The sequence below is a fragment of the Acanthochromis polyacanthus genome, chromosome 18 (assembly GCF_021347895.1).
Source record: "Acanthochromis polyacanthus isolate Apoly-LR-REF ecotype Palm Island chromosome 18, KAUST_Apoly_ChrSc, whole genome shotgun sequence".
Lineage (NCBI taxonomy): Eukaryota > Metazoa > Chordata > Actinopteri > Pomacentridae > Acanthochromis > Acanthochromis polyacanthus.
The window spans coordinates 3,542,999-3,569,828 of record NC_067130.1 but is presented as its reverse complement, the minus strand read 5'-3'; the positions used below and the strand labels follow the sequence as shown (position 1 = coordinate 3,569,828).

Here is a 26,830-nt window from a genome sequence, read left to right as displayed (position 1 = left end):
GTATACATTACAAGTAATACTCTTAACCTGTGTGCGGAGGGGTCACACGTACGGTCCACAGACTGCCAGGGGGTCCGACCCAGACCGTGGAATACATCTACAATATCAAAAAATATTCAAAAAATTATGACCTACATTACTACTGCATTTGTTTGATCAAACTGCAGTTCCCATATTGTCAGCTAGGGGCGCTCTGTCTCATTCGGAGCAGACAGCATGACGCAGCACCGTGACTCGAGCCAATCATATTGAAGGAGGCGGGTCTTGCATGAAAGTCAATCAGAAGGGCCCAAAGACACTAAAATCAGTTGCCATGGCAACGTTGTGTGTAAGTCCCGCGCATGTCAAATGAGAGCAAAAGTTAGTGAGTTGATCTGTTGACTAGCAGCATAGTTTAGCTAACTAGCTGGTTGTTTTTAGTTAACTAGCTGGTTGTTGGTTAACTAGTCTAATCTGGGACATAATGGGAGGAGGAACACCGCTGGATGAATGTGCTGCGTCGCTTGTAAGCTAGTCGTCGTCGAAATCAAAGAAGTAAAGACGGTTCGTTGGTCGTTAGAACCGGAGACATGTCCAACCTGCCACCAGTTCGCCATTTGCCCCACTGGACCAGAGTCGGGCGCCTCGCGAAGCCTCGTTCCCCTCGACGGTTACCAGCCGACCAGGTGCAGCCGCTGCCTGCTGTCCCTCCGGCGTACAGAGGAGCGGGGCCAGCGGCCGCAGAGGAGCCCCGGCACGGCGGCTCCGACCCCCGGATAGAGTCCCTGCAGAGGAACCTCCAGTTCCTCCAGCAGCAGCACCAGGACACCCTGGAGAAGCTCCATGCAGAAATAGAGTATCTGAGGCGGGAGAATAAAGGTAAAGAGACCGGTGGGAGGTGGAACAAGGGCAGGAATGAAAGAGAATGAACTTAGAAAATATTCTTATTGATTAGCTATTTAACCTTGTTTTACGAAGTTTACTTGGATGTGTAACCGAAAATTTTAGAAAATTATGATGAATTTGTAATGAAAATAATGCTAGATAACGATGATTACAAAATTAAAAAATACATTATCTATTTTTTTCTCTCTTTTTTTTGCTATATTTGGGTCTTACTGGGTTATTTGCAGGATGCCATGCTTTTACAAACAGTCAATGCAAAATGGTTTATGGAATAGAGAAGGATAAATTAAAAAATTGAGGAGCATTCATAAATTGAGAGCATGATATTTAAAGTAATAAGATCATTGAAAAGCCAAAGAGTTTCAATTTAAGACACTTTTAAATAATGTTCTGATTTGACCTCTCTGAGACTTTTTTCTATAAGATAAATAGAAAGACAGAGGAGCTGATTATTCCCAGTAGGAAATCGCAAAATTATGGGATTCATCAAGGAATCAGCCAACTTTGTGGCCCAGAAGGGCAAACAGTTAATCTAAAGAATTCATATTGTTATTTTCCATTTAGCGGGGGTGACCTTATCTAATGAGTTCTGGTTAATGACAGAGACCTGCCTGTCTCCTGATGAGCTGCTGACAGGACGGACGTTCAATCTAAGCATGGTGGTCGCTTAGCAACTCCAGGGTTTGATGGTTTCTCAGTGGGAGGTGGACGGAGATCCGGTGTCACTTTACAGAGCAAACCGCATGCAGCTCAGTGTTTGAGGCATCAACCAGCATCAGAGCAGGCAGGTCTCTGTCCACACATGGCCGGTCTGATGCACTCAAGCTTCTCTTGTTATGGACGTTGCAGAGCTGCAGTATAAGCTGATAATGGAGCTGCCCAAGTCAAGCAGAAAGGGTAAGATGGATTCCTTAATTATTGTTGTTTACATTCTACACAGCTGTGCACAAAACTTTAAAGCAGGGGTGTCAAACATGCGGCCCGTGGGCAAAAACCGGCTCTCAAAGTGTAAAAATTCCAGAGAAGACATTAACTGCAGATTGTAAATTAATAAAATTATAAATTTAAAGTAATTTCCTTGACAAGTTGTTTTGATCATAAAGTAAAATACTAGATTGCTCATTGTTCTCTTGTGTCTCATATTTGCAATATTTTTGTCTTATTTTTGTCTTTTGTGAGACTTTTGCTGCTTGTCTGATGTTTTTATTTCTCATTTTTTGTTGTTTTGTGTTTCCTTTTTGTCTCGCTTGTGTCGTTTGTCTCTTTTTTGTCACTTTGTTGTTGTTGTAATGTTTTGTGTCTCATTCATGTCGCTTTGTGTCTCATTTTTGTAATATTTTGACTTGTTTTTGTTGTCTTTTTTGTCTGACTTTTGTTTTGTGTCTTTTTTTGTCTCACATGTTGTTTGTCCATTTTTTAGTCTCGTTGTAACTTTTTGTTTTGTGTCGTTTGTCTCATTTTTCTGTCATTTTGTTTCTTGCTTTTGTCGTGTTATGTCTTGTATGACAATAACACCAGCAATCGCATTTCAGATACCTCCTAAAGCTCAGCAGTTCGGTTCATCTTGGCTTCTCTTACTTCCAGGAGTGACTAAGAGTCGTCGAGACGTCAGACCACCCACTCAGGGCAGAGAAGCCCACTCTGGACTCTACCTGGAGGAGACACTGCAGGACACACGACCCTCTCAGGACCAGGCTGTCAGGTTCATTTACCTTCTAACTACAGCTGATACTTCTTTACTGCTTCCTCTAGCTCAGTAATGATGTAGCATTATCATAGTGTGTAGATTTTGGCTGTATCGTGATTTTACTAAAAATTCAATGAATATCTCATCTCGTAGTGAATGCTGATGCAAATACACAAGTACTATGTAGTACAAAGAGCAAGTCAGATGCCAAAATACCACTGTCCACATCATTAATGACATGAGGAAGATGTGCAACAACAAACACCAGGTGTAGAGGAATACCAGCGATTGGACTGAAAATGGCCAGTGGTGTGTTTTATTCTAAGTCAGAGTGTAGGCCACATTTGCATCTGCTCTGTACTACACTACATTTTATATATCTCTTTAAATCACATTGCCTTGAAAGGTGTAAATAAAATGAGTTCGGTAAATGCCACGATAGGCAAAAAAGCAATAACGATATCGACTGAAAATACTGATTTTTATGCCAATATCGCGCCGATAATATCTGTAGGCTGATATTGTAGTATCGTACAGCAAGTTTTTAAGAGTATATACAAACCTTTAATCTAGCTATCTATCTATCATCCATCCATCCATCCATCCATCCATCCATCCACTGATACGGTTTTTCCAGATCCGACTACTGATATAGATTATTAGTAATCAAGCAATCATTTGGAACTGCTATATATTTTCTGTAAAAATGAAAATCTTGAGTGTCAAAACTCAAAATAGCACAAATTCTAACAAAAAATGAAATGAAATGCATTTATCTATGCTTTCTATCATTTTAATAAAAAATAATAGTAATACTGATAATCAAAAAATGCCAAATAATGGATCTGATAATCAATCACTAATAAACTATAAATAATTGAAAGTATTTTTTTCAAATCACCAAGATGCATTTGTTGATTAGAATAACTAATAACCTACTAATAATTAGCATTTACTTCATCATATACTTGGAGACTGTTGTAAACAACAACAGGCCGATTCATTTCACTGAAACTAGTTTGGTGCCTGTAGATGTAACAGCTTCAACTTCACAGCCCAAACTGCATTAACAGCTGCTGTTCTGTGGCTTTTAACTGATCTCATGTCTCTGACTCCCGTGGCGAAGCATCGGAGAAGGCAGTGAAGCCGTGGCTTCGGCCCGGCAGCAGGACGACGGCCCGGAGGTGACGGGACGCCTCATCACTTCGTTGCAGCCTCTACGGATCCACAGCAGCCCGTCCCGTCCTCCGCGGCCGCCCACGCTGCAGGAGTGTGAGGTCATCATCCGGCAGCTTTACAACGCCAACAGCCTACAGTCTCAGGAAGTAGGTACCCTTCATCTGATACAGGTTCTGTCCAGCTTTGTGGCGCGTGAAAACGTTTGAAGTGTCAGCTGTGTGTCGTCTAGATCATACGTGTGAAGGCGCTGCTGAGAGACATCGTTCTGAGCAAGAAAATCACCCCAGAGAACTACATCCTGACCAAGGCCTACCTCGTCGATGGAGCCTGGTAAAGTGACGTCATCATAAACGACATGTTGATGACGAAAGAGCAGCAGAGTTTTGATAAAACTTCTCTTTTTTTACAGCAAATCTTTAGAAGATAAGAAATTTCCAAAACTTGGTTTTCCACTACTTCCAGAAAAAACGTACGTGAATTTCTCTTCTTATGGCGCTTTGATGTCTTTAATGAAACGGGTCAGTACGTAATGAAGGGACTTTTTGGGTCATAGTTGACATTTTTGCTGTTTTCAGTCCGAAAATCAACATTTAACTAAACGCCACATGGCATTTTTACAGAAAGATTCCTAACCCTATATATTCACCCAGACAATATTGGAGTCATTTTGGACAATTTTCTTGTCAATTTCAACAAGTTTCATGTCAGCTTGGATCTGTTCTCATCATTTTGGATCATTTTTGAGTCTTTGGAATAATTTTCAAGTACTTTAGGATAAATTTCATGTCATTCTGGACTAATTATGGATCGTTTTCAAGTCATTTTGGACAATTTTTTGTCATTTTCAACAAGTTTTATGTCAATTTGAATTGTCTCTCATCATTTTGGATCATTTCTGTGTCTTTCAGATAATTTTCGAGTCATTTAGGACAAATTTCATGTCATTCTGGACTTAATTTCTGTAGTTATGGATATTTTCAAGTCATTTTGGATGGGTCAGTGTACAATTGTGGGACTTTTTGTAACATTGCTAACCTTTTAGTGATATCCAGTCATTTTTTATTAATAACTGATTGTTTCCATGATAAATAATGATGGAATTTGTAAAGACATGATCATAATGAACATAAAAACATACTTTTTTATACTTTTAATAAAAATGTATGCAAGATACATCTCATGGACTTCAAAAGTCCCTCAGTTCTATATTGACCCAAATACAGAAGGTCTCAAACCTCCATGTTACTTTTTAGCCCAAAGTCGCCGTTTGTAACCGAAACAGAAGGTTTCATGTCAGGAAGCCAGAGAAGTTCTCCATCCCAGGTAAACCCTCACATCCTTTCTCAGGTCTGCTCCCTCCCAGTCCAGAGTCGTCCTCCCAGCCCTGAAGCAGAGCCTCAGCTTCAACATCGCAGAGAGGCAGAGGAGGACTCGTGCTGTGCAGAGAGACCGGTTCAAAAGGACAGTGCATTGACGGGATCAGAACCGCCACAGGAAGCAGCTTTTAATGGTCTGAAAAACCTCAGGTCACAAACAAAATAAACTCCCACTGATAGACATCAATTTAAAAGTATTTCTGATCCACGCTTTAATGTTTCATGTTTTAAGAAGACGCTAATTGCCATTTTGACTCGTCGCAGTAGGAAAAGCACAGATTGAATGAATAACATTAGTGATGCCTCAGTTCTAATGAGTGTCCTACAAAGCTCTGAGAGAAAAGCAGCAGGCACAGTTAGTAGAAGGACCTCAATAAATGGAGCCATCACCAAGACATTGTTGGTTTTCCCGCTAGGACATGTCAGTATGTCTGCTTTTAAACGGGCCTGTAGGTCTTAAAGCACAGAATCAAACAAATGAAGGTTTATAGACTTAAACCAGGGGTATCAAAAGTCATCTTAGTTCAGGTTCAACATTCAGCCCAACATCATCTGAAGTGGCCGGACTAATAACCTATAAATAACCACAACTCCACATTTTTCCTTTGTTCTAGCGCAAAAATGTACCTTCTGTACACATTACAACTTAAAGATCAGAGTTTCTATAAAGGCACAAACATTTAGTCACAGCTGTCTGTAACTGAATGATACAAATGATACTTTATGATCAAAATAATAAAAGTCAGGCAAAAAAGACAAAAAAAACCCAATAAAAACAGGACAAAAGTTACAAAATGAGACACAAAATGACAAAAACGAGACAAACAACATGAAAGAAGACAAAAATGAGAAACAAAACAACAAAAAAATAGACAAAAAACTCAAACAATACACAAAAGAATGAATAAAGCAAAACACAAATGACGCAAATAAGACAAAAAAACAGAAGTGAAACAACAAGGAAACACAAAAACAAGAAACAAAACGACAAAAGCGACACAAGTCAAACAAAATATTACAAAAACGAGACACAAAACGACAAAAGTGAGAAATGAAATGTCAAAAATGAGACAACATAAAAGACAAAAAAATTTGACCAAAAAGTTACAAAGCGACAAAAATACGGGCAAATCAAAAAAAAAAATATATATAAAGCACCTTTAGAACAACCACAGTTGACCAAGGTGCTGTACATAAGCATAAACAACAAGATTAAAAATAATAAAAACTAAGATAAAAACATTAACTGGGATAAGAACAATAAGAAGTAAAAGTAGACTGCACAATAGACCCTTTAATGACCCACGTCACGAATGACGTCACAGCTTTAGCTGGAGGCAAAAGAGGAAGCCCGCGGCCGTGACCGAAAGGCGAAAGACTGAGGGACTAGGCTCTGTCAACTTTTCTAAAATGTCGTCCTGCTGTGTTTTTGGATGCCAGAATAGGAGGAATGACATTGGCGAACGCAAATTAAAGTTTTATAGGATTCCACCGAACACTCGTGCTCAGAGGGAACGAAGACAGTTGTGGTTAAATGCACTGAGGTGAAAAGACTGGACAGAGACGATCAGCTGCAGTCAATTCCAGCCATTTTCAGTACAAAAAATCGCTAATATTCTATTTGTAAATAAAAAATATTCAATTCAGTTCAGCTTTATTCCAGACACTGGGTCCAAATACACACACAATAAGAACAAGGACACAACAAGACACAGAAAAAAATACAATCAAAAACAATAATCCGTTAAATATGACGAGAAATACAGGGAATATTGGACGCGCATCGCGAGGTGCATTTCCTTTAAAACGACCGATTCGTGGATTTTATACCGACTTCAAGACATGTTTTGGACAAAATAGTTTACTGGCTTGTGTCGTCTGGATGTCCAAGGTTGGATTATGGCCGTTTTTTGTGGAATATTTTCATCTGTGTGTAATAATGAACCCGGAAATGTGAGTCGCGCTGTGTGCTTTGAAGCCGTGTATAGAGAACGGATGGATGAATATTCGTTTTTGTCGGACAAATGTGTTTTTCTCACCCGCTGTGGTAATCGCATCTGAAAGTGGTTTATACCGGCGGATTCATGAGAATCTAAGCTTTCCATCGGCGTATAGTGTTTATATAATCGCGTTTGCAACCTTCGGACATTCTTTAAATTCCTATGCAAATTAGTAGGTGTACCGCCGGTGGTACACTGAAATTTAACGGGTTAAAAATGCTCGAGTTTGCAGCGCAAACTAAATACTCCCAGTCCTGCTTGACTTCTCGGTCCGCTTTTGCCTCCAGCATAAGCCCCGCCCACAAAAAACGTCACAATGTTTGTAAACAAATAAAGGGTCTATAAAAACAAAAGCAATAAATAGACTAAACAAACTGGACTGCCCCTCCCAGATATATATGTATACATGCACATGAAAACAACAAACCTACGGCAATGAGAAACGACACAAACGAGACACAAAATGACAAAAAAAACCAGACAAAATATTACAAAAAAGAAACAAAATGACAAAGGAACAATGGACAATCTAGTATTTTACGTTATGATCAAAGCAACTTGTCATGGTCTATAAATTATTTTAAATTTATAGTTTTACTAACTTACAATCTGCAGTTAATGTCTTCTCTGTAAATTTTACACTTTAAGGGCCGGATTGGACCCTCTGGAGGACCACTTTTGGCCCACGGGCCTCATGTTGGACACCCCTGATCTAAAAGCTTTAAAATCTCCTCCTAAAAAGACGGTAGGAATCCTAGCTTTGCACCGGTAGTAGTATAGTAATTTATTTATATTTTTATCAATCATTGCTTTGTAAGGACGTCTCAGCTCTTTTTTCACTGCATGATTATAATTCTGCCAATTATATAGAAATAATTACGTCACTTTTAAAACTCCAAAGTATTCAGAATCTTCTTTGGTGCTAAAAACCAAAACAAATCTGACACAGGAGAATATTTTTTTTGAACCAGACAACACTGTACGGAGCAGTGTGTTGTCAGTTATCGGCGCAAATGAAAGATTAACACAAAATAAATGCATTGTCTCGACAAAAAGAAAGAGTACTTTGTGTGATTTGTTTTCTCACAGGCTGGGAAGGTGCCGCTTCCTCTTTCTACAATTCTTTTTAAGGGTACAAAGTCAGCACCGGCTCACTCCGCTTTCTGGAGCTGCATTGCTGCTGCTTTAATGTCAGTTATGCAAATATATGTTAGGATTACGTACCATTTACATCTTTCACAAGTTGCTTGAGCATTATAAACGAGCCAACCGTGCAGTTTGCTGTGATAATTAGTGCAGCTGTTCTCCGTCTAGACATTTTAAGCGACCATTGTGTTGTTTATTTGATGCAAACATGATCATCGCGCCTGTTTTGTTCCTCGTATTCTTTCTTTTCTGAAGAGGCTTCTGTAGTAATTGATAGATAATGTGCAGAGAGTGTAGTGTGTGCTGCTTAAAATTAAATAGAACAACATGAACCCCACAAAACCCACAAACGACATACAAATATGCAGCAAAGGTCTTCTTTCTTAAATCTGCATGTCAGAAGTTTTAACATAAAAAGATAGACACGTCCACTGTCTTCCTACGTGACGTCTCCACTACATGTTTGTGGAAATGTTTAGTGACAAAGACAAGCTGGACGGTGTGGTAGAACAGTATTAGCACCGGTCTGACTCCTCTGAACACACACATGTTGCAGAGAGTCGACTCTAAAGAACCAAACTTGCGGCTTCTTTTATTTCTGTCTCAAAGTATGAGGAAGTGGTTGTTTAAAACCTGTAAACAAAAGACACAACATGCTGAAATGTGAAGAAAGACTTCATCTGCTTTGAAGAAACATATTTTTTTAATCTCTTTTTAATCTTCAAAATGAATTTCCTGCCTTAAATATCTTACTAGAGACCTCACATTCTATATTATTACGTAAACACTGATTACTGAGAAGCCTTCAGATCAACAGACGTAAAAGCATATGGTCTCATTTCATAATCAAGACTTCTAATTGTGCAACGACGTGGGGCAGGTCAAGAACTGCACACAGACAGGAAGGGCAGACAACTCTCAACAGAAAACAGGCTTAGCATACTCCAGCTCTAGAGACCTAGAAGAATCAGATAGTTCTCCTGTTGTGTGAGTTAATTCTGCCGTCCAGTCACTAGAACGCGGTGCTGCTTTTCTGTGCGAGCACCTTTTCAAAAACCCAGCCTGGAGGCAAACAGAATGAGACGTGGAAGGTAATGAGCAGACACTAGTGAAGCCTCAGCAGTAAATTATAATACTGCACCTCTCATCTACACAAATCACACACTCCTCTGAAAACACACCAGCAACATCACAAGTCATAACTGTGGCTTTAATGCCGACAGTGGACTGACCGGATGTCTGACCCAGCACCCTTAAAACGACCGCTCAGCAGCTCAGTTTGATGCTCAGCTTCCACACAGTTCTATAAATCTATACGGCCGAGCCTCCATACGGCGCACCCCACGTAGCGCTGCACAGTTCCAGCAGAATTCCCAGTGATTTCGGTCAAATCCTAGTTGTCCTGTTCAATTTGATGCACAGATGTGGTGCGACACACAATTATTGTTATTATTTATATTTTTCAGTTTTGTTTTATTTATTTCTATTGCTATTTTTTCTAGATTAATAATAGTATTATTATTATTATTATTATTATTATTTAGTTTTATTTGTATTTTTTACTTTTTTTGCTCAGTTTTTCTAGATTTGGTTGTATTTTTTTATTATTATTATTTATTTTTATTTGATTTTATTGCTTTTTTAGAGATTTGAGTTTATATATTATTGTTATTATTTATATTTTTAGTTTAGTTTTATCTTATTTCTATTGCTATTTTTGTCTAGATTAATAACAGTATTATTATTATAGTTATTTAGTTTTATTTGTATTTTATTGCTCAGTTTTTCTAGATTTGGTTGTATTTTTATTATTTTATTATTATTTAGTTTTATTTAATTTTTATTGCTATTTTTTTAGAGATTTGAGTTTATATATTATTATTATCATTTAAACTTTTTTGTTTAAGTTTATTTCTGTTGCTCTTTTTTTTCTAGATTTGAGTTTCTTATTAAAATTATTATTATTTATATTTTTAGGTTAAGTTTATTGCTAATTTTTCTAGATTTGAGTTTATATATTGTTGTTATTATTATTTATATTTTTTGTTTTATTTGATTTTATTTCTATTGCTCGTCTACGGGTTCACCAGTCCAAAATGAAAAGCTGATGTTTATTGAAAAGGCAGACATTGTCTCTTCCACTTATCCACTAGATGGCGATATTTCTGAGGAAACCTCCTTTCTGAAGCAGTATTCAGTCAAATAGCTTGACAGCAGCTCACACATAGGTATGTCATGACTCACCTTAGCTTCATTTCCAAAATACCACAAAATGACTTTCAGTTTTAACTTCCTATTCACTGAGCAGCTCGTGCATTCAAAAGGTCTCAAAAACACAATTATCTGTAAACTGATGGACTCCCAGACTGTCATCTCCAAACTAAATCAAACACATGGTTTAAACATAGGGGTGTTTCATGCACAGAATGCTAAATAGCAGTATTTTCTCATATATTTCTGAGGAGCAAGAGTCCGTTTTTTTTTTCTAATCCCAATTTGTTGCATCACTGCATCTTTGTGGAAATGTGGGAACTGGCAGGCTTTAGCCATTAAGACCCAGTGGGTGCAAATCTATTAAAATTCAGCCAGTGTTGCAGTGATGAGAGCTGCTCTGTGCCAGCTGTAGCCTCATGAGGCCTGGTCACTGAAACCTCAGTCACCACAGGAACAGAGCCACCTCTTTATATATTTTACTTTCATCACTGAGCAGAAGTTGTTCCGCTACACTGGACGGCTAGTGTTTTCTAACGCCCTCCTTTGTTTTCTATCACGTTTTATTTGGCCTTCTTTTGTGGATGCGCTGTCCCCTGCATTCAAATTCGCTCGCTCCCTTTCAGCATATTGTGTTCTGGGTCGGGTAGGTTGGAGGGCTCCAAATCGATGTGTCACAGCTCTGTGCCAGATAATACTTATTATGAGAGTGAATGGAGGGGAACTTGGAGAACAACAGGAAATGAAAATAGGGAAATATGTACAACTTTTTAATGTTGCCATAAAATAGCTGGTGACGGAGCAAATATACTGAACACCTGAACTTATATTTCAAACATATAGGCTGGTTGCTAAGGAAGCTGTAGACCAGGGGTGTCAAACATGAGGCCCGTGGGCCAAAAGCGGTCCTCCAGAGAGTCAAATCCGGCCGTCAAAGTGGAAAAATTCCAGAGAAGACATGAACTGCATGACAAGTTGTTTTGATCATAAAGTAAAACACTAGATTGCTCAGTGTTCTTTTGTCATTTTGTGTTTCGTTTTTGTAATATTGTTTTTGCTGTTTTTTGTCTGATTTTTGTCGTTTGTCTCGTGTTTTCTCGCCTTTGTTATTTTTTATCTCATTTTTGCCATTTTGTGTCTTTTTTGTCTCGCTTGTATCATTTGTCTTATTTTTTTGTCGCTTTGTAACTGTTTGTCTAATTCTTTGTCTCTGTTTTGTTTTGTTTCCTGTCGTTTGCCTCATTTCTTGTCATTTTGTTTCTCGCTTTTGCTGTTTTGTGTCTTATTTTTGTCAGTTTGTGTCTCATTTTAGTAACAGTTTGTCCTGTTTTTGTTTTGTTTTTTTGTCTTTTTTTGTCCGGCTTTTGTTATTTGCCTCATGTTTTTGTCTTGCTTGTGTTTATCTATCTATCTATCTATCTATCTATCGATCTACATTTTATATTCAAATATTGTGTTTTTCTCCACTAGACTTATCCTTCTTTAGTTTCCGATGTGAACACATTGCTGAATTGTGCTTTCCCCTGGTAAGGGATCAATAAAGTTTATCTTAATTATTAAAATATTACTTCTTGGTGTAGAGTAGTTCTACAATGTAGGTGAAGGGAAAGGTGCACAAAGACAAAGAGGTGGACTTTATAGATCCTTCCAGAGTTGGGGGTAATTCATGCTTTTTGCGACGGTGTGGGCAGAACTTGAAATGGTGATGCAGATTTTGAAAGAGGAGAGCCAGAGGTTCTAGTCAACATACAACAGATCTGCAATGGGTGGTTCCATTGCCACTCATATCGAATACAGAAAAACACACACAGCCCTCCTGATTGGGCTGTAGCACGACATTAATGTGATGTTTCCAGAGGGGTACTGAACACTGTGGGCGCTCAGTTCATTTGATAGCGAAACACACCTGAAGAATTTAGAATTTACCACTGTGATGGGGTTCCATTGATGATCAAGTCAAAGCACCGTCATTTTAATATAAGGAGACGAATTTTTCTGGGGTTTATTCAGTGGCTGAACAGGAACTTGAATTTATGCTCCATTGGATTTACTGTAAAAAGTGTATCTGAAGTAAAGTACTCATTTACCTTTCTGCTTTGGTGATGGTATTTTTCCTTTTTCTATCCAGTGGAAAACCAAAGAGGAGGTTTATGGATGTGGTTAAAGAGGACATGAAGGTAGTTGGTGTGAGAGAAGAGAATGCAGAAGACAGGGTTAGATGGAAGCAATTGATTCGCTGTGGCGACCCCTGAAGGGAAAAGCCGAAAGGAAAAGAAGAAGAAGAATCCAGTGGAAATGACCCTTAGTTCCTTTAAAATGGTATTCTACTTCTGGCAAAAGTCTGAAAATTAGGGTTTGCTACTACTTTTGTTTTATTGTGCATCTGATGTCCATGTTTCTTCAGATTTTTGTGCTGCAACTGAAGTTATATTATCGATTTCAGAAGAATCCTATTAATATTGTGGAAACCCTACAGACATATATTGTAATGTTTAAATGTTCTTTAACATTAACTGTTATCTACCAACTGCTGTTACCTACCAGTGCAGTGTATTTTGACCTGTTGTGTGTTTAGCTAGCGAGTTTTCATGTCCTCTATCTGTTTAATGAAAACATGACTGGCATATATTTTAATGTTTAAACCTGCTTTAACATTAGGTTAAAATGTTTTGTTGTAGTCAGCTAATGTTGCTATCTGTGACATAAATAAACTAGCTTGCAGAGAACACACATTAAGTAGAGCAGTGCTGCTGTTAGCTACCAATATTCCTGTAAAGTATTTTTACTTGTGTTTTTAGCTAGCTAACTTTCATGTCCTCTATCTGTTTAGTGGAAACATGTCTGACTGACACCTCCCTCCCTACACGGGGGTGAAGGGCCGTCCGTGTCGTCGCTCGTCACCCGCCCACCCTCCATTATTTCCTCCTCCCCCCCCCCCCCCCCCCCCCACCTCCAGGCGTCAGTGACGTGCAGCTAGAAAGCGGGACCTGCCCTCCCGTCGCCATTTTTCGGTCTCCGGCAGTCTACACTTTCTGGCGGCTCGGGTGAAAAGGGGGGGACGAGCAGAAACGAGCGGAGGGGGGAAAGTGAGCTAAAATATCCGAACCGTTAATTTCGGGATTCTCCGTGAGCGGTCGGGAGTGCACGCGACAGAGCCGAGCAGCCACCCTAACGGTCGCGGCCCCTCTGAGATGCACGCGCAGGAGCCGAGCAGCCGCCGCCGTGAGATAATTTCTGGTGTGAAGACGTGTTGCGGGGCCGCCATTTTTCTGCTGTGTTGCCTCAAAAGTCTGCTCCGAGTCGAGAGAGAGGGGATTCAAAAGCCCGTTTCCATGACGTGTGCCTTACCATAAGAGCGACGAGACTTCAAACTAATAATTTCTGTCTCCTACTTCGGCGGTCAGATATGAGGATTTATCAGATGTAAAAGAAAAAAGAAAGAAAGAAGCGGAAAAAAAACTGAAGGGGACCACCTTTTCCGTTCTCATAACTGACACTGACTGGAGGAGATAAATTTATAAGAAGAGAAGCCTGGTGGTTTTCTCAGAAGGCGGAACGAAAAGGGGAAGCTTTTATTGATCATTGTTGCTTCGGGCCTCCGTCTATGTTGGTCTGTCGTAAGTTTATTTTCCTGCTCTTATTTTGGCGATTGTTCAGCCCGCTGACTGCTGAACACAGGAACCACATTATGCTCCAAAGTTGGATCAAGTCAGCCTGTGTGTGAAAACGTCAGGTTGGGTTTTTTTTTTTTTTTTTGGTGTTTTTTATTTTTCAAAAAAGAAAAAAAACCTCCAGAGACTGCAGCGTTTGTGCAGAAATCTCCCAGAAAAGCTTCATGCCCTGCCCTGCATCTTCCAAATCCTACTATTTGCTGTGATTGGCCCGTAGCAGCCACGCGTTTTAACTTATTGTCTAGGCTGCGCTTTATTATTTTTTCTTCTTATTTGTAGACTTATATTAACTTATTGTTCTGAACAGAAATGTCAACTGCTCGGTTTGATTCATCCGATCGGTCCGCCTGGTATTTTGGACCCGTGTCACGGCAGGAGGCACAGAATAGGTTACAAGGACAGAGACATGGCATGTTCCTTGTTCGAGACTCGTCGACCTGCCCGGGCGACTACGTGCTGTCAGTGTCGGAAAACTCCAAAGTGTCTCACTATATCATCAACTCTTTGCCCAGCAAGAGGTTCAAGATCGGCGACCAGGAGTTCGACCACCTTCCTGCTCTCCTGGAGTTCTACAAAATCCACTACCTGGACACGACCACGCTGATAGAGCCAGCCCCCAGGTAGGGAAGTCAGCCAGTCCCCGTCCTCCTCCTCCTCCTCCTCCTGCTGCCACCGACACTTGTGTAGCATTAACTAGACTGTCTATTTTTAACAGAACTAACCCACTTTCTCTCAGTTATGTCACGAAGCTCCCAGGTTGCCTGGTTTGAACTTGTTGGACACACCAGCACCTTCATCACACATGCTTTAGTGAGGCCATGTGATGTGTTTGATATATCATGGTTTTGCTCTTCAGACAGCTATAATTCTAACCTTTATGGCACTAAAACACCAATAGTGGAAAATATAAAGCTTATATTTACTTATACATGTGCATTTTTCCAATTTCTTGCATTTTTTCCCACCTACTTGTGCGATGCATATTAGTTAACATGAAGATCCAGGTATAACTTAGTTAGACACATCTGTATCATCTTATGCAAATGTCAGATGGACCCAGTGACGACACATAATGTCTATGATGTTTGAGGGAAACATGTCCCTGATTGCATTAGTCACACTATTTCCAAATTCTTATATTATCCAGCTAGGAGTAGCCTGCTTTTAGGGATTGACCGATACGAGTTTCCCAGGGTCGATACCGATGATGATTATTGGAAATCATGAAAGGCAGATGGCCGATATTTTGAATCGATGTACATCACACATAATGTTTTAACAGCCTGTGATAGCCGAGAACCTGTATTCATAACTAGGCTTCATAATTAATAGTGTTGATTATAACTGAATATGTAAAATAGAAATAAGTGTGATTAAATTAGGATCCAATGATTGATCAGTTTGTCTACATCCACTGCTCACTGAGGTCCATATCTTACAGCGTAATTACTTATTGTTTTCCAGATACTGTTTTAGGATAGTCTGGTTGCCTTTTAACTTAACCTCTAGCCATTAGCATAACCTTAGTCACTGTGAGAGTAGCTAATTTCCTGGTTTTTGGCAACAGCTTGTTTGCAAGATCAGAGTGATTACAGACAGAGAGAAGTGGATGTATCAAACCTGAAGTAGCGCATTTAGTTTGTCAATAATTGGCCTCTCCCTACCTACTTTTCATGATAACCAAATTTTGTCTTCTTGTCTTTATCTGCCAAGGTATCCCAGCACAGTGAGCGGTCCCATCCAGCCTGTGGTCGGCCCCGAGGAGAACGTGGAGTATGTGCGGACTCTATATGACTTCACTGGCAGCGACGCTGAGGACCTTCCCTTCAAGAAAGGGGAGATCCTCATCATCCTGGAAAAGCCGGAGGAGCAGTGGTGGAGTGCCAAGAGTAAAGAGGGACGTGTCGGGATGATCCCCGTGCCCTATGTGGAGAAACTGGTACGACCTCCACCCCATCCCGGCCAGCCTTCTCATGGATCTCGCAACTCCAACAGCTATGGGATCCCCGAGCCCTCCCACGCCCTCGTTCACGCCTACGCCCAGCCCCAGACGCCTTCTCCGCTGCCCCCTGGCACACCTGGAGCAGTTATCACTCCTCTCCCGTCCATGCAGAACGGCCCCGTCATGGCAAAAGCCATCCAGAAGCGAGTGCCCTGTGCCTACGACAAAACAGCTCTTGCTCTAGAGGTATTGTAAAATAGGATTCCACTTTCTCTCTTGTTTTATCTGTGTCTTATGCAATTTCTCTTCCCTGCTCCTCACATCCACCTTATTGGTGTTCTTCCAGAGGATCACGAGATGATGCATCAATTGATTGTTGCTTCTGGCAGAGATTTAATATTGAACTTAAACCATTTGGTCTTTTTCAAAGTTCAGGTATTTCAAAAAATCTATTTTTTGTTTGACATATAATCAGTACATCTGTAGCAGTACTTTTGATTTGTACTGCAGTATATCTCCATGCCAAGTAAGAGACACAACTTGCTGCTGCAAATAAAAAAGATGCCAACTGCATTATTTGACAGAAGAAGCTTGCATCCAGCTCAGCCTTGCTTACAAAATTTAATTACGTATCCTTCAATAACTCTGCTTTCACTTTAAAGATAAAGCATTGCAAGTTTTTGAAGGGTAGGTGTGACAGTAGTTCAGAGGAGGTAGGGTTGCTCTTCAGATTATCACTGCTGGGTGGAGGTGTTTTGTATCAGAAGCTCAGAGAAGTTGTGACAGTTTTAAGCGCTATCTTTGGTGTCAGAGCAAACCAGTCACACAGTATAACAGGGCAGCCAGATTTTTATATTTAGAAATGTTTGAAACGTGGACAGCCATCTGCAGAACAAGTCAGAACACATGTCAAATAAATCATCATATAGTTCATGATGGAAGGATAGAATTAGTCAATGTCGCACCTAAAGTGGAATATTTCTGTCAACGCTCCATTTCTTGTAACGTTTCTCGGTATTTCACCGTAAAAGGGCGTCACTAATAAATAGCTAGTTATAACAGGGGAAAACACCAGTGCCGCCTACAGTTACCACAGTTTTGCTGCTTCAGTGTGTGAAAGTGTCTTCAGAGGACCTGCAGTTCCTCTCAGTCCCCAAATGTTCAATAATGTGCTCTTATTGTGCGGTCACACCTAAAGATTCTGTCTGAAATGTTTCGTCAATTTGCTTACAGCCATGGCCATAAGTTTGGACACAAGTACCATGACGCTTGTGAATCTTAGAAAATACCACAAAATTGTCACTTACAATATACAGCCATGGCCATAAGTTTGGACACAGCATGACTTATGTCTGTTTTGATGTCTATTACAGAACATAACTATATTGTCAGTGACAATTTTGTGGTATTTTCTAAGATTCACAAGCGTCATGGTACTTGTGTCCAAACTTATGGCCATGGCTGTAAGTTGATCACCTTGTTGCTCTCAGAACAGGGATCTGGCTATATGTTAATGCCTTGGTGGTATTTGGTGTTAGATCGTTAGAACATGAATTCTGTGGCCTCTGATTGGAGCAGAATCTTGTTGAGGTGGTGGAGGAAGTGTTAAAGATGTGTGCAGTATGCCTGTTTGACATGGAACATGACATTTCTCCTGGAACGATGAATGCTGAATTGCTTTGGTAGCTGTAAATTGAAGGTAGGTGGGGACTCAGTGCTGTGACGAAGTTTCCACCGATGAGTGATTGGAGTACTGGTTTGGAACCGTCTCTAGCTCACAGCATCTCCGGCTCATTCTTCTTGCTAGCTAGTTAGCTGCTAAACTGCCAGCATTCACACGGACCACAGCTGCATTTCTCAGCAGTTTACGCTGGTGAATACCAATCTGCAGTATGTTGAAAGATGCAATGCAGTGCTCAGTGTTGGGCTCCAAAATACTCTTTTTGTCTCGTAGCAGATTGAGCTGAGTTAGATGTGGCATGACATCAGCATTTGTCATCGTATGTAGGAAGTAAACTAGGTCACTAGAGATGGGTACATAGATACACTTGGTCCCTATGACTCTTGGACAGAAATGAGTGGAACACGATGGTATTCATGCTAGAGGTTAGGCACTCTAACAGCATTAGTCCCGTCCTTTCTGCTCTCTCCACTGTCTAATAACAGTCACCTCAGAAAAATGCCCAGTGCCTCATTCAGACTGACACTGTGACGTGAGTGGAATGGGCCAACAAGACACAAAAGTTTGCCAGTGTCTGCACCCTTCGCTGCCCTTCATTGCGTCTTTTGTCAGCAGTTGCATCGGGTAATAGATGGAGGCTTGATAAGAAATTATCCATTTATCAGAAGAGGAAAAACGGAGACAGATGGAAGGCAGTAGACAAAGAGGGAATGCACGCAAAGCAGCAATACAAGCAGTGAGCATTCGAGAACTGAAACTGAAATGTTACTTTCTTTAGCGCTTACGTCGTGCTGTTCTGTGAAATGTAAAGCTGCAGCAGCGAAGTATGAGGAGATACAGACTGCAAACGGTTAATAGACGACTAGAACTTAAACATTAAGTGCTGTCTGATACGATGTGAAGTGTTCAAATGCAAGCTGAATGTGTGTTGTCTGGATTCTCATCTTACACATCGGATGCTGTAGACATGAGGCATGACTTTCTTTATAAGCATCTCTGTATTTCAATGAATATTTGACGCCGAGAAGAATATCTAAAATGTTTCATGTGTGATGTAGTTGTAGTATCCTGTGTATACACAACATTTTCACTGATATAACAGTTATGTGAAACAAAATGTAACATAATAGGTCATAACTGTAAGTACCAGTATTCTGCCAACAATCCATCGTCAATCCGTTTATAGTCATGGTTGAGTCCGTTATCCTCTCTCTTTAGCTTAAACTCCAACATGATCCATTCAGTTTCAGTCGCCGTTGTTTGAGGTATATGAAAAAACTCAGTATTGCGGCATTGGAACCCCACCACTAACGACATAGGCAGACCAGCTCTCATGTGCAAATACGCACAGCAGGATAGATTCAATGCAGGAGTATAAGTGAGGTTTGGCCATTATATCCAGGCAAAAACACCTTCAAGAGACCAAAACCTTAATGAGCATGTCCTCCCAGTCAGTGTGTACAAGTCATCAAGCTACGGCAACACATTATTCGCGGTGTTACCAAATAACAGAATAGAAATCAGTCTTTCATATTTTTGATGATTCATAGAGTGATTTTTTATTTTTTTTTATTTTTAAATTTGGAATCTCACTTTTTAGTGTTAAATCCAGAACTGTGTTCCATGATGAGGTGTAAGTCTTTACAGAGCCACAGTTGCATGTTCTGTATAAATGTCTGTCTGGTCGTCATGGCAATTCATCACCTGTAAAGGCAAATGTATGTATTCAGTGTGACATGTCTCGCTTTGCATTATCCTGGAATTAGCTTTAGGAATTAGCATGTATAGCAGCAGTGGTGAGCTTGAACCTAGCAAACAATGTCACTTTGTTTTAACTGGGCACAAGTAACGAACTAGAATTGGTCCAGAAGTTGGCTGTCCACTCGGTGTTTACGTTCAGACTGCAGGTCTGTTTTTGTTTTTTTGGCATTATCTTCTCTGGCTTTAGGAGTTGGCTGTAGCATCAAAGATGGGCAGAGCTATAAGAGTTCAATAAGTTGTGATAAATTGGTGCAGCAAATGCTTAATTAAGCTTAGAATGATCCTATCGTCATGCTGTCAGGGTGCAGTGTGTTTATGGTCCCCAGAAGATTAACAAGTGGAGACTTTCATTGAGTTTTCTGGATGCATACGCACTGAATTGTAATTGCTGCTCTTCTGGGATGTTTTTGTTCCTCACTTCTGTTCACCTGAACTAAAACACAGTACCGAGTTAATCCCTGAGTTGGACTTAAAATGTTCTGCATTGCTATGAGTCTATTCTCAGCCCCAAATTTTTAATTTTGCTTACAAAACATTTATCTTGGCGCTTGTCTTACTTCAGCTGTTAGGTGGGAACGGATTGCAGATCGCATCAACTACTCACAATTATTGACCGTTATTTTTTCCCTACCGATGTGGATTTGTTTGAATTCTTCTCCCTGCTGTGCACTAGAATAGATTGCTCTGGCAGACTGGTACTTCTGCTTGTGGTGATGCTGATCGCTGCTTATCATTGTGATGATCCTGAAAAGTGCTCAGTACAATATGACAAGAACCCAATGCTCCCCATGCTTACCACAGCTTTGCTCACCAAGCAGTGGTGTGTTGATCCTCCTGTCGGTCTCCTACCGCTCTCCCTGATCATATACTGGATATTTAATGTCGCTGAATTAACCCCTTAAACTTCAGTGTACCGCCGGCGGTACACCTGCTAATTTGCATAGGAATTTCAAGAATGTCCGACGGCTGCAAACGTGATTATACAAACACTATACGCCGATGGAAAGCTTAGATTCTCATGAATCCGCCGGTATAAACCACTTTCAGATGCGATTACCACAGCGGGTGAGAAAAACACATTTGTCCGACAAAAACGAATATCCATCCATCCGTTCTCTATACACGGCTTCAACGCACGACTCACATTTCCGGGTTCATTATTACACACAAAAAAAAATATTCTGCAAAAAACAGCCATAATCCAACCTTTTACATCCAGACGACACAAGCCAGGAAACTATTTTGTCCAAAACATGTCCTGAAGTCGTATAAAATCCCCGAATCGGTCATTTTCAAGGAAATGCACCTCCCGATGCGCGTCCAATATTCCCCGTATTTTTCGTTTTTTTTTTTAATTTAAAAATAGAATATTAGCGATTTTTTTTTTTTTTGTACTGAAAACGGCTGGAATTGACTGAAGCTTAAAGGGTTAACAAAGTTTTGGCTACTGGAGTATGCAGGACCCAGGATTTTTGTAAATCAGTTTTGTTCATTGGGGGTTTGTTTACTCAGGAAAAATAGACATTTTAGTTCAGCAAATGTTCAGAAAAGACCAGACACTGACTGCTGCCTCGTCTGCTTGGACCAGTCATGCTGACTGTCACAGTGAACTGCAAACGCCCATTCTGAGCTAGAAAAAGCTGTACGTTCTAAAGAGCTAGGCTGATGCAGATTAATTCAAAACGAAGAACACAATCCACAATATTCAGTAGCTACACTTGAGCAGTATTGAATTTTCATTATTCAGTGATTCCACTCGTTGCTGAACAGTTGTTTTAAGACCAGATGAAATTTAGAATTTATGTTATGCAGTGCATCTGATCCTGTTTAAACTCGTGTCGGTGGTTTTCTAGATTCATGCCGTCTCTCTTGTGTGACAGTCGAGCTCTTGATTGCATCTCATGTGGTAACATTCCATCACGTGTTTAAAGTGTATCACACAGTGAATATTGACCTGAATCTTGATGTAAATTTCTGTCCTTCGTTCAAACCTCGTGTTTCCTCTGGTGTTTTTGATTCAGTGATGTAAAACTGGCCTTGTACTGAGAGCACATGCCATATCTCGTCTCATCATGTCTCTTCCGTGTGTCTCCAGCTCAGAATAAGTCATGGCTTCCAGCAAAAACTCTTAGTTTTTTTTGTACTGTGGCTATTTTGGGGCCGCTGGGGTTCAAGAAGCAGAAGCTGTGAGTCATTATTTACTCTCTTCTGAGACAGGCAGCGATCGGCGAATGAAGTCAGGTTGTGTCCTCAGTATTTTAGACTTAAATGTATTTTTAAATAACACTAGTCTGCTTTGATAATAGTTGCATATGACTCTTTACAGATTGCACAATTTTTTGTGGTCACAGGAAATTGGATATACTAGGACTTGTTGCAATTCTAGTTATAACGTATTTTTTGCTAGCTTAAAAAAGCAGCTATTCTACATACCTAAGAATCTTCTGAATACAGACTGACATTTGTTAATACCTGAAATATAACGAGACACCATTTTATGAACTAAACTTACCAGGAGACAGGTTTTTTGAAACGATGTCTTTCATTGAATGCTTGTTTCCTTACATTCTGATTCTTTCAAACAGACTGATTCCAGGGACGTTTTTTTCAAATGATTCCTTTGACAGATGGATTTCACCGCAGCTTTTTACAACTACGTGACATTCTCATCATTCCAGAGTGGCATCTAGGATTATTGTTGCAGATAATGTCTGGGACTGAGCGTCCTTGAAGCCTCATTCAAGCTAATGCTACAGATAGTACGCCCTCACATTGTAGTTTCAATCCTGGTTTTAGATGATGGAGACTTTCCCTTCTGATCCTGATAAAGAACATATGGCTTTAACAGATTGGGGTCACATTCAGTGTCAGAAACCATCTGAGCGACGGCTCTGTGCCCCTCTGTCGTCTGTTTCAAACCGCCGTGTCATGTGAGAGAGGATGTCTGACAGTCGGGTTTTATTTTAAAAGACGTGTATTAATAAGTCAGTGTGGATGTTCTGGAAGCTGATGGGTGTATTGTTAGTGGATTGCTGTTCTAAAATAACATCAGCCATGTGCTCTAAGCATTGTGTTGTTCCAGTTTGCTGTGAGAGAGTCTATTTTTGTGTGTGCCATTGGTTTATATATTAAAAACAAACCCATCATATAGTGTCTTTGTGGTATTGGACCCCCAGGTGCAACCCAGATTGCTTCAGTGACCTTTAGCTTTGGTTATTACTTCATTTGGTGTTTTGGTGATGCTTGTGGAGAGAGCCGTCTAAGCTCTCCTGTAGTTGTGCAGCTGGGGGCAGATCAGGCTATAGCAGATGATTCATGCTATTTTTATACTCATCAAATCATTCAGTGAGCGTTCATGCTGTCTAAGTGATGGTTGTCATCCTGGAAGAAACCACTGCCATCATCACAGAAATGTTTCTCCGTAGGATAAAGCCGATCACTCCCAACACGTTTGTATTGATTTGTAGCAGTGCTGGAAAAATACGCTGCAGCACGGATGTCCAACTCATCTTAGTTCAGGTTCCACATTCAGCCCAGTTTGATCTCAAGGGACCAGTGAAATCGCAGCCTAATAACCGATAAATAACCACAACTGCAGATTTTTTCTTTTTCAGTGCAAAAAAAAAAAAGTGCATTCTGAAAGTTTCCACATTTAAGGAACTAAATATTTACAAAACATTATGAACAACTAAATGACAAACTGAAATTTATTAAGAAAAATAGGTTCAATTTTAACAACATTCAGTCTCAGTTTATCATTTCCACGTCACAACTTCCAGTGTCTACAAAGGAACACAACATTTAGACATCTGGAACTGAACCATGTAGGATTTTACTTTATGATCAAATTGACAAAACTCAGATAAAAAAAGACAAAAACAAGACAAAATGTTACAGAAAGGAGACTCGGAATGACAAAAACAAGACGCAAAATGACAAGTGAGAAACAAAATGAGACAAATGATAAGAAATGAAACGGACAAAAAATTAGGCAAAAACTTACAAAGCGATACAAAAAATGGACAAACGACACAAATGAGATAAAAAGACACAAAATGAGACAAAAAATGACAAGTGAAAAACAGAATGACAAACAATAGACGACGCAAGCGAGACAAACAACACAAAACGATGAATAAAGCAAAACACAAAATGACAAAAATAAGACAAAAAACAAAACACAAGTGATACAGAAAGGAAACAAACTGACAAAAGCGACAAACAAAACAGCAAAAACATTAGATGAATGAGAAAAGTCAGACAAAAAACAACACAGACAAAATATTACAAAAACAAGACACAAAACAACAAAAGAACAAAGAACAATCTTGTATTTTACTTTATGATCAAACAACTTGTCATGGTCTAGAACTTATTTTAAATTTATAGTTTTACTAATTTACAATCTGCAGTTAATGTCTTCTCTGTGATTTTTACACTTTGAGGGCCAGATTGGACCCTCTGGAGGACCGCTTTTGGCCCGCGGGCCTCATGTTGGACACCCCTGATCTATATCATTCGCATCACATTCTGCTTCCCCAGAATGAAAGAGCATCCAGTAGAGTGTCTTGTGACGCCATGACTGAAGCTGGAACATGTTAGGAATTAAAGTTATGCTTCTGACACGCATGCAAAGTAACAATCTGTGAAACCCATTTAGTTCTAATGCGGCTAACTCTGCTTCCTGTCTGTGTGTCCTCAGGTCGGCGACATCGTCAAGGTGACGCGGATGAACATCAGCGGTCAGTGGGAGGGCGAGGTGAACGGACGGAGGGGTCTGTTCCCGTTCACCCACGTCAAAATCATAGACCCCCAGAACCCAGACGAGAGTGACTGACCCCTGAGCCGGACCGGAGCTGAACCCGCTGGCTCGCTCCACCTCTCCCCGCCAGTGTCTCGGTTATGTGCTTGCCTGCTTGGGGCTGTACCATGATAGCGACTTCCTCTGTTGTTGCCGACCCTCGCAAGGCTTTCTGACTGTTTACAGCTTTTGGACATCAGATCCGAACTAAAAACAACCCGACCCCACATCTCCCAGTTCCCTTATATTATGTTATTTTTTTCCTTGGTTCCAGGCTGGGCAGTGTTTTTGCATTAGTGTCCTTTTCATTTCCAGATCACTGGGCATCAGTGTGAGTGTGTGGTTGTGTGTGTGTGTGTATGCGTGTGTGTGTGCGTGTTCACAGTGGATATTTACCATATTACATCACAACATGTCATTTTTTTGTTGATTTCTCTGAGTATTTGTTCTGTTTGTAGTCTTGGAGACTTTTTGAAAGCGTTGGTGTGTGTTTGTGTTGTTGATGTGAGGATACTCGTGTGAAATAGGGAAAAGCAAATATCCCTACGGACTTGGGAGAGCACTGAGGAGCAAACCAGCCAGTCGAATCTCCAAACAATCAAGTCACTGTCGTACCTTAACCGTGACACAAGCGCACACGTGTGCACATGCTTACCGGCCGTGAGCTGTTTTTGTTTTCTTCATGTGTATATGATGTGTGGTTTGTGTCGGGAGGAAGCAGAAGAGATGGGTTTGTGGATTGTAGAGGCCATTAATCCATCCGTTCTCCAACCTGCTGACTGGCTGATGACTTATTTATCTTCTGTTAATAAGGCATGACACGGCCATATGTGATTTCTCTTATTAGTGCCAGATGATCAATTTCTGTTTCTTTTGGGGGCATGGAGAACTCTGCGTATCCGCTCGGTACCTCTGTTCTCACATGATGTTGAGCTAAGAAGACATTGCTTAGAGATTAGCAGGGTTTTTTTTAGTGCTGACAGCACCAAGTACTAAAAGAGACATTTTATTTTTTTTTGCATAGGAGTGCCAAGCTTTGAACGGGTTTCCAAAAAAGTCAAATAGCGCCGGCAGTAGCACCGGCCAGCACGTCCCACAAGCATCCGACTACAAGGCAAACTAAAAATGTGGGCATGAGGACCGAAGCCTTTTGCACTGAGGTGAAAAACTCCACTTTCGGTGGCATGGGTCAGGGAAGGAGGAATGTCTCAGCAAGCCAATGAGATCCCATCAATGCCTTTTCAGAGTAAGACGCGTCTTACTTCCAGCGCATGCAATCCATCTCCAACCTTCTGTTCTTAACGTCATCTTACTCCTGTCCATGTAGGATTTAAACCAGCTTTGTTCCTTCAATAGTTGGTCTCGATATGCAAACAGTAGTGCGAAGAATCTCCTTTCATATTGTGCTGCGAGCACTTTCTGTTGATCAGGAGGAGGCCGAGGATTAAACAGTCGTGCAAACAGTGCAGAACCGTGGATCTCTGCTGTAAAACTAAACCCTCACATCTCCTGTATTTAGTGCTTTCTGTTCAGATCGATGCTCAGCTGGTCACACTCAGCTTTTAGTTGGATCCCTTTTTTCTTTTTGGTCAGTTTTGTTAATTAAATCAAACCTTTTTTAGTATTGTTTTTTTGGTTAAAATGAGTGATGTTATTAAACAAAAGTACCTAAGGTGACATTTACAAAAAGGGAAAAATGCCTGCTGGTTGCCTCTGTGCATGACCTCTTGGCCAGGGAGACAGTTTTACCTGGCTGAATGCTGCTTAATGTCATTTATTTCCTCATAAAAATAAAGGTTTCTCTTATTTTAAGCCCACCTAGTCGGGGTTCTCCTCGTCAAGCTTAATGAAATTTACTAATTAAGCAATACACCCTGATTATTTCCTTTCTGGAGGTGAACTTGCTTTTGTCATGCTTCTGAGTTATTTTGATATGGCATTAACAGTATTACTGTGCTCTCTTCTCATATTCTAGGAAAGCCTGTCTTTTACTTAAGAATTGAAAATTGTGCCTTTTATTTTCTTATACCATTTACATGTGTTAATATTTCCCATGGTTAACACCTGTGCTGGTATTGACCCTTTATGTACAGAACAAGTAAATAAAATTTACGTCTACTTCTTTAAGCCGCTCTGTCTGGTGTGTGTTTTTTGTTCCACAGATGGGTGGGTGTGGACGTGTTTTTGTGTATCTGGAGCACAGGACAGTTGCTCCCGCTCTCATTTCTGACAGTTCCAGTTTTGATTCTGCCTGCGCCCAGGAGAAAGGAAGCAATTAATGAATTTTAATGAAGTGCTAATAAAAGAACGTCAGCTGACCTGCAGATGGGGAACGGAAAACTTTTCAAGGGCAACGTTTCAGACGGCATGTTCTCCGTTTGTTCAGCACTTTTCAAACGAGCAATGCAGCTCTGTGGATCCAGATAAGTCGCCCGTCATGCGTTAAAGATCGTATTAAGACCGCTCTGTTCTAACCGTCCACAAGGCTTT

At 40.4% G+C, this 26,830-nt stretch overlaps 2 protein-coding genes across 3 annotated transcripts; both read left to right on the top strand.

Moving 5' to 3' along the window:
• The first annotated feature begins 61 nt into the window (after positions 1-61).
• On the top strand, positions 62-13,245 carry si:ch211-222n4.2 (uncharacterized protein LOC101885505 homolog). 2 transcript variants are annotated; one of them, XM_051938107.1, is made up of 8 exons: positions 62-858; positions 1,735-1,782; positions 2,470-2,587; positions 3,699-3,897; positions 3,981-4,081; positions 4,161-4,220; positions 5,099-5,261; positions 12,613-13,245. In XM_051938107.1, exons 1-7 carry the CDS (start codon positions 570-572, stop codon positions 5,223-5,225), a joined length of 942 nt encoding a protein of 313 aa, XP_051794067.1. In that variant the 5' UTR covers positions 62-569; the 3' UTR covers positions 5,226-5,261; positions 12,613-13,245. The 2 variants fall into 2 exon arrangements, with proteins under 2 accessions (XP_051794067.1, XP_022065955.1); XM_022210263.2 differs by lacking the exon at positions 12,613-13,245 and having other exon boundaries at positions 64-858; positions 5,099-6,299.
• Positions 13,246-13,451: 206 nt separating this feature from the next.
• Positions 13,452-26,467, top strand: crkl (v-crk avian sarcoma virus CT10 oncogene homolog-like). Its single transcript, XM_022210262.2, has 3 exons — positions 13,452-14,775; positions 15,869-16,343; positions 24,242-26,467. Exons 1-3 carry the CDS (start codon positions 14,465-14,467, stop codon positions 24,374-24,376), a joined length of 921 nt encoding a protein of 306 aa, XP_022065954.1. The 5' UTR covers positions 13,452-14,464; the 3' UTR covers positions 24,377-26,467.
• Positions 26,468-26,830: the final 363 nt, after the last annotated feature.

Bases quoted from the DNA above. Each gene is read 5' to 3' on its own strand.
- si:ch211-222n4.2 (XM_051938107.1), top strand. From the start codon at position 570: ATGTCCAACCTGCCACCAGTTCGCCATTTGCCCCACTGGACCAGAGTC. The intron at 1,783-2,469 runs GTAAGATGGATT...TCTTACTTCCAG, and splicing joins GCCCAAGTCAAGCAGAAAGG to GAGTGACTAAGAGTCGTCGA. The intron at 4,082-4,160 runs GTAAAGTGACGT...CTTTTTTTACAG, and splicing joins TACCTCGTCGATGGAGCCTG to CAAATCTTTAGAAGATAAGA.
- crkl (XM_022210262.2), top strand. From the start codon at position 14,465: ATGTCAACTGCTCGGTTTGATTCATCCGATCGGTCCGCCTGGTATTTT. The intron at 14,776-15,868 runs GTAGGGAAGTCA...TTATCTGCCAAG, and splicing joins CTGATAGAGCCAGCCCCCAG to GTATCCCAGCACAGTGAGCG. The intron at 16,344-24,241 runs GTATTGTAAAAT...GTGTGTCCTCAG, and splicing joins AAACAGCTCTTGCTCTAGAG to GTCGGCGACATCGTCAAGGT.